This window comes from Bubalus bubalis, chromosome 21 (assembly GCF_019923935.1).
Source record: "Bubalus bubalis isolate 160015118507 breed Murrah chromosome 21, NDDB_SH_1, whole genome shotgun sequence".
Taxonomy (NCBI): Eukaryota; Metazoa; Chordata; class Mammalia; order Artiodactyla; family Bovidae; genus Bubalus; species Bubalus bubalis.
The window spans coordinates 43738740-43746442 of record NC_059177.1 but is presented as its reverse complement, the minus strand read 5'-3'; the positions used below and the strand labels follow the sequence as shown (position 1 = coordinate 43746442).

At 41.4% G+C, this 7703-nt stretch overlaps 1 protein-coding gene across 1 annotated transcript in view; it reads left to right on the top strand.

Annotated features, from left to right (window-relative positions):
- The first annotated feature begins 15 nt into the window (after window positions 1-15).
- The window catches only part of APPL1 (adaptor protein, phosphotyrosine interacting with PH domain and leucine zipper 1), a 34526-nt gene continuing 26838 nt past the window's right edge, over window positions 16-7703 (top strand). Inside the window, exon 1 of the mRNA XM_006071718.4 lies at window positions 16-194. Within this exon, the coding sequence (XP_006071780.3) occupies window positions 141-194 (54 nt within the window). The 5' untranslated portion in view covers window positions 16-140. The remainder of the gene's footprint in view (window positions 195-7703) is intronic.

Below are 7703 nucleotides of genomic sequence, written 5' to 3'. Positions count from 1 at the left end.
ATCGCGCGGCATCTCGGCGCCCGGCGAGGGCGGCGGAGCCAGCGAGAGAGGGCGGGTCGGGGTCAGCTGCTGCAGGCGGGCGGGTGCGGGGAGCTGTGGGCGGCCGCCTCCTCTCTTGCCGCCGCCCTCCGTTTGCCACGATGCCGGGGATCGACAAGCTGCCCATCGAGGAGACACTGGAGGACAGCCCACAGGTTAGGCGGCGGGAGGCGAGGGAAGAAGCGGGGCTGGCCGACTCCAGGCCTGGCGCCGCCGCGGCCGCAGGTGCCCGCCCTGGCCCAGGTGGGCGCCGCCCCCCAGTATCCCTGCCTGTCGCGGGCGGCGCCCGGAGCTGCCGAGGCCGGGCCGCCCTCCCGAGGCCCGCGTGGGCCTGCGTCGCTGGGCCGAGAGCCGCGCTCGGGGTCTGGGAGTCGGCGGGCGGCGACCGAACCGCCGCCGCCGTGGCTGATGGGCCCGGCGGTCGCTACGCGCGCGGGGCTCCCTTGTATTTGACAAAAGATGCTTTTTAATTGCCGTGATGTGAGGTGATAAATCCAGATCCTGGAATTTTCTTTTCGAAAACCTCTTCAGAGGAAATGCAGGAGGAGAAAAGACCCTGTAGACTTAATGATTTCTGATCAAGCTAGGGAAGGAAATGGACAATTTTGGGGGGGAAATACTGAAAGTCTGTCGGTTAGCCCGTGCGGAAAGCCCTCGGCGAAGCCCGTCACTGATCCTGGAGCCTCCCGGCCGAGTGTCGTGACCCTGAGTGCAGCCGCTGTCACTCGGGCCGTGCATGCCGAGAGGTGGACGGCGCCTTTGCGGCTCCACGACTGCTGCGCCCGGGTTGCAGACTTGGCTCTAGTAAACTCATCAAAATAAAAGCCCCTTGTTTTGTGCATTGGGGATGATGCTGGTGTGGTTGCTCTAGCTTAAGATAGTCTCTTCCTTAAGATAGGAAGACGTAACAGGGACTTATGTTTTCAGTGCTGAAGAATGAAATCAGCTATGTTAAAAAAAAACATGCTGGTAGGGGCTGGAACTTGGGCTGAGAAACTTCATCCCTGGGCCTGTCTTCTTACACAATAAGGGATTCGAGACGATGTTGCTGTTGGGCTACCACTTAGAATGAAGACAGTTGTCTGAAATGTTCATTTAGAACTACAGTTGCACATATTTCATGTGTCTTAATGGTTTAATATGACTCCAGAAGAACAGGAGGGAGAGGCTAGATCCCACTTTCCTGTATGATTTGTCTGCCATGGATATGGTGCCAGTTTTGATTGCCAAGTTGGAGTTGGGCTCTGATTGTAGAATTGATTGGGCTTTTTTTCATGCTGAAAGTTATCTTCACAGGCCTGATCCCTGCTGGTAATGTACTCTTATCAGCCTATACTGACACAAAGAGAGACCAACTTCTTGGCTTATTTTGACTGCCAGAATAATAGCCAGTTCAAATATTTAATGACTTCTGTAGTATAAAGTTATAAGCTATATTTGTTTCAGTTGTTTCGCAAAAATTTTGTGGGATGTATTGGTCAGGTACAGTTAGTCATTTTACTTTTGTATAAGACTCAACAGCCTGCCTTACCTTTCTTCTCTTACCTGGCCTGTCTTTTATAGCTGCTCATAAAGACTGCTCATAATGGGTTACACAGTGCCCTTAGCCATGACTTATGAGGAGGGTATAATCTGTTAATTTATCTAATTTCTTGAGTTTTTCACACAGTAAGTTTACAACTTGAGCATTAGTTTTTTGTATTTTCTGTTTTTTACAAGCATGTGCCATATTAGTATTAATTTTTAATGAAATAGCCACATTGATAGTCTTTCAATTTCTAGAAGTAATAAATCTGAACTAGTTAATATTTATTTGGGAAAGTTAATTGGGACAACTGGGATTTAGAAAGGGAAAATATTGGGAAGCAATTCTAGGGGAAAACTTGTGGCAAGAATGAAAGCCCTGGATTTGGGATTTAGGATATAAGGATTTTAGTCTTTACTGCCAGTTGGTACCTTCTACTTTATGGAAAGTCACTTAACTCTCTAAATTTCAGCTGTTATAGATACTGAAAGTTTTAATCTTTGTACTTTATTATAAAAATAATAGTTGTTTGCTTCAGAAAAATTAAAGGTACAGAAAGCACAGAGTTACCTGTCCAGCACTTGGGAGCAAACTCTGTTAATAGTTTGCTTTCTTTTTTGTAGGTTTTTTTCCTTTCTCTTACACCTTTTAATGTGATTGAGATTATATTGTGCATAATGATTTTTATTTGGCTTTAACTACACATGATAACTTAAGTATCTTCACACATTATTACATACTGAATAAACAACTCAAAGGTTGCGTGTTTCCTTCACTGACTTAATATGGTTGTCCTGTTGTTGGACTTTTGTAGTTTTATATAGAAAGCTGAGATTAATGCTTTGGGACATAAATTTTTGTTCTTATCTGGACTGTTTATCTAGCATCAGTTCAGGTCAGTCGCTCAGTCATGTCAGTTCAGGTCAGTCGCTCAGTCATGTCCCACTCTTTGCGACCCCATGAACCGCAGCACACCAGGCCTCCCTGCCCATCGCCAACTCCCAGAGTTTACTCAAATTCATGTCTATTGAGTCAGTGATGCCATCCAACTATCTCATTTTATGTCATCTTCTCCTCCCACCTTCAGTCTTTCCCAGCATCAGGATCTTTTCAAGTGAGTCAGCTCTCCACATCAGGTGGCCAAAGTATTTGAGTTTCAGCTTCAGCATCAGTCCTTCCAATGAACACCCAGGACTGATCTCCTTTAGGATGGACTGGTTGGCTCTCCTTGCAGTCCAAGGGACTCTCAAGAGCCTTCTCCAACACCACAGTTCAAAAGCATCAGTTCTTTGGTGCTCAGTTTTCTTTATAGTTCAACTCTCACATCCATACATGACTACTGGAAAAACCATAGCCTTGACTAGATGAAACTTTGTTGGCAAAGTAATATCTCTGCTTTTTAAAATGCTGTCTAGGTTGGTCATAACCTTCCTTCCAAGGAGTAAGCGTCTTTTAATTTCATGGCTGCAGTCACCATCTGCAGTGATTTTGGAGCCCCCAAAAATAAAGTTTTCCACTGTTTCCCCATCTATTTGCCATGAAGTGATGGGACTGGATGCCATGAGCTTAGTTTCCTGAAGGTTGAGCTTTAAGCCAACTTTTTCACTCTCCTCTTTCACTTTCATCAAGAGGCTCTTTCTTGAAGTTCTTCTTCACTTTCTGCCATAAGGGTGGTGTCATCTGCATATCTGAGGTTATTGATATTTCTCCCAGCAATCTTGATTCCAGCTTGTGCTTCCTCCAGCCCAGTGTTTCTCTTGATGTACTCTGCAGATAAATTAAATAAGCGGGGTGACAATATACAGCCTTGACATACTCCTTTCCCAATTTGGAACCAGTCTGTTGTTCCATTTCCAGTTCTAACTTGCTTCCTGACCTGTATGCAGGTTTCTCAAGAGGCAGGTCCGGTGGTCTGGTATTCCCATCTCTTTCAGAATTTTCCACAGTTTATTGTGATCCACACAGTGAAAGGCTTTGGCATAGTCAGTAAAGCAGAAGCACATGTTTTTCTGGAACTCTCTTGCTTTTTCAATGATCCAATGGATGTTGGCAATTTGATCTCTGGTTCCTCTGCCTTTTCTAAATCCAGTTTGAACATCTGAAGTTCACAGTTCATGTACTGTTGAAGCCTGGCTTGGAGAATTTTGAGCATTACTTTGGTAGTGTGTGAGATGAGTGAAATTGTTCAGTAGTTTGAGCATTCTTTGGCATTGCCTTTCTTTGGGACTGGAATGAAAACTGACCTTTTCCAGGCTGAGTTTTCCAAATTTGCTGGCATATTGAGTGCAGCACTTTCACAGCATCATCTTTCAGGATTTGAAATAGCTCACCTGGAATTCCATCACCTCCACTAGCTCTGTTCATAATGATGCTTCCTAAGGCCCACTTGACTTCACATTCCAGGATGTCTGGCTCTCCGTGAGTGATCACACCATCGTGATTATCTGGGTCGTGAAGATCTTTTTTGTACAGTTTTGTGTATTCTTGCTACCTCTTCTTAATATCTTCTGCTTCTGTTAAGTCAAAGTGAAAGTGAAGTCGCTCAATCGTGTCCGACTGTTTGCGACCCCATAGACTGTAGCCTACCAGGCTCCTCTGTCCATGGGATTTTCCAGGCAATAGTACTGGAGTGGATTGCCATTTCCTTCTCCAGGGGATCTTCCCAACCCAGGGCTCGAACCCAGGTCTCCCACATTGTAGACAGACGCTTTACCATCTGAGCCACCAGGGAAGCTTCTGTTAGGTCCATCCCATTTCTGTCCTTTATTGAGCCCATCTTTGCATGAAATGTTCTCTTGGTATCTCTGATTTTCTTGAAGAAATCTTTAGTCTTTCCCATTCTATTGTTTTCCTCTATTTCTTTGCACTGATCACTGAGGAAGGCTTTCTTATCTCTCCTTGCTATTCTTTAGAACTCTGCATTCAAATGGGTATATCTTTCCTTTTCTCCTTTGCTTTTTGCTTCTCTTCTTTTCACAGCTATTTGAAAGGCCACGTCAGAGAGCCATTTTGCTTTTTTGCATTTCTTTTTCTTGGGGATGGTCTTGACCCCTGTCTCCTGTACAATGTCATTTTACAGGATTTATCTAGAATGGAGTCTGAGAAGATGATAACAGAAAGGAGGAAAACTTTTAAAGCTCCTGATATAGATATATTTATTAGATTATTTAATCATAATCAAATGTGGCCTGCCAACTGCTATATAAAATAGAACTTGGAAGTTGTGAAAGACTACCCTGAGTTATAGTTATTATTTTTAGTTTTGTTGTGTGCGCTAAGTTGCTTCAGTCATGTCCAACTCTTTGCAACCTTATGGACTGTAGCTTGCCAGGCTTCTCTGTGCATGGATTCTCCAGGCAAGAATTCTAGAGTTGGCTGCCATGCCACCTAGGGGTTCTTACCGACCCAGGGATCAAACTTTGGTCTCTTATGTCTCCTACATTGGCAGGCGGGTTCTTTACCACTAGCGCCACCTGGGAAGCCCCTCTTTTTGGTTTTACTTTACAGTAACTAAGTATTAAAATAGAGGTATATTTGCAAATCCAGATAATTGAACAAAAACATTTTTAGGTTTATCTTGCTCAAACTGTACCATTCTGCAAAAGATATCATTTGTTGAAGTAGGAAATCTGAAGCCTATACTAGATACCTTATCCATGTTTACATATTGCTTTTAAGTCAGAAACTTTCTATTTAGTAAGAACAGATATGATCTTTAAAAAATAATTGATTTTATGTGTAGATAAATATCAATGATTCATCCAAGCTAGAACTGGGAAGACAAACTCCAGTCCCAAATGAAGGCTTTTCTCTTTGGCGTAATGTGAAATACTCATAGATTATGAGGCGTACTTTTTTTGATTCACATTTTGATATCTCTTATATTGAGATGCCTCTTATACTTGATGTTGTTTTCCTTGTAAATTGCCTGCAAATGTACACACTTGGTTATTTCTCCTAGTGACATGGCTGCACCAAGTGCAACTTTTCAATGTTCAGCCAACAAATCAATTTAACAACCACTTGAAGGATTATCAGTCTTGTTTTTTGTCTGAAAATATTTCTTTGACAGCTGGTAAAATGAAGCAAGTGTTGCCATCAAAACTTGCTGACTGGATATCAATAGTTTGGAAGAAAATACTGGAGATAAAAGTGGAGCGCTTCTAAGAAATATTTGTCACCTGCTTGTGGCACAGAATAATACTGGATGTGAAAACATGGCTAGTGATGACTCTTATGTCAAAAAAATACAAGAGTTGAAATTATAGGGACTTCCCTGGTGGTCCAGTGGTTGAGACTCTGTACTTTCAATGCAGGGAGCGCAGGTTCAGTTCCTGGTCAGGGAAAAAACATGCAGCATGGTGCAGCCAAAAAAAAAAAAAAGAGTTGAAATTTTAGAGTTGTATTAATTTAGGCAATTTGTGTTTTCTTTTTTTGTGTTTATATGAGAGTTATATATAAAATTCTGCCAAAGATCTGTTCCCATGAATATAAAGTAAAAACTTCAAAACATAAAATCTCAATTCATAGCTTAATTGCCAACATTATTTTGTTTGTTATACACGCATGCTCAGTTGCTCAGTCATGTCCACCCCATGGCCTTGTGGCCCATCAGGCTCCTCTGTCCATGGAGTTCTCCAGGCAAGAATACTGGAGTAGGTTGCCATTTCCTACTTCAGGGGATCTTCCCGACCTCGGGATCGAACCTGGGTCTCCGGCATTGCAGGCAGGTTCTTTACTGTCTGAGCCACCATAAAACTGGTGCAGCTCATAGTGGATGTCATCATAGATTCTATGAAATGGTACCATATTGATTGCGTTTGTGTAAGCTGCTAACTTTAAAGTCATTATACAATTTTGAACTTTTTATTATGAACTTAAAAACACAGGGAAGCTGTTTCAACCCTGTTTGAGGCTAAGAACATCTTTTTAAGTTTACTACATGTTTTTGCATAATGTTTTATTCCTTGAATTAGAATGATAATTTTTGAAGATAAAAAGAAAAACCTAAGTGGCAGATTTTTCTTAGGAATGGAACTACCTAAACGAGATTTCATGACGTTGTCTTTTTTACATATTAAAATAACACTTGGGGAATGGGAGTAGGGCACTAGAGCTAAAAAAAATTCTGTTAGATTTAAATCTCTGAGGCATACTTTGGTTTCTTTTCAGAGTGTATAAATTTTTTTCATTTTTAAATCTCTGGGGCATTGGGAAGTACAGGACTGAGATAAACTGGATTCATATACTGACATGATTTTGTGCTGCCTTTTTTTTTTTAATCATAGTGACTTAGCTGCTGTTTCTGAAAATAGGAAGCTAAGGAAGAAGTTGAGTTTTTAAGAACCAATTTCTAAGGCTAATGTGTAAATTAACTAATTGTACAATAAAAGTAGACCCTGATGCTGGGAAAGATTGAAGGCAGAAGGAGAAGGGGACGACAGAGGATCAGATGGTTGGATGGTATCACCAACTGCATGGACATGAGTTTGGGCAAGTTCTGGAAGTTGGTGATAGACAGGAAAGCCTGGCGTGCTGCAGTCCATTGGGTTGCAAAGAGTTGAACACGACTGAGCGACTGAACTGACTGACAATAAAAGTACAAAGTTGCTGTTTCAGATTTTAAGATGTAATTATCTCAATAATTGTTGAAATTTAATTGTTCGCCTGCCTATGGGATATAAAAAGGTGATCATAGTTTACCTTAATATGCTGTTTCCTTATCTCTCACAGTCTTAACATTTACTGACTGACAAGTTTTTACTCTGAAAGTGCAGGTAATTTTTACATGCCTATGCTCATTGTGCAAAAAAAAAAAAAAAAAAAAAAAAAAGCCTAACAATATAGAAATGTATAAAGAAGAAGAAAAAGTAACCCCAAAGTCTTCACTCAGAAAAAATCTTGTTAGCAGTTTATAGGCCATGTTGGGGATGGAAAGGGGCACTGTGGTGTGATTTTGGATTGCAGTGGGAAGGAGTTTGATATCAATACAACTAGAAGAGACTGGAAAAAGAGAAATAATCATACTAAATTATCCTGAGAAGAGATATTTAAAATATTTGTACATGTAGTAATGTTAATTTAGTCTTATCTGAGTCTGTAGATTTAGTCTTAGTTTAATTGCAGACTTTCTAATTTA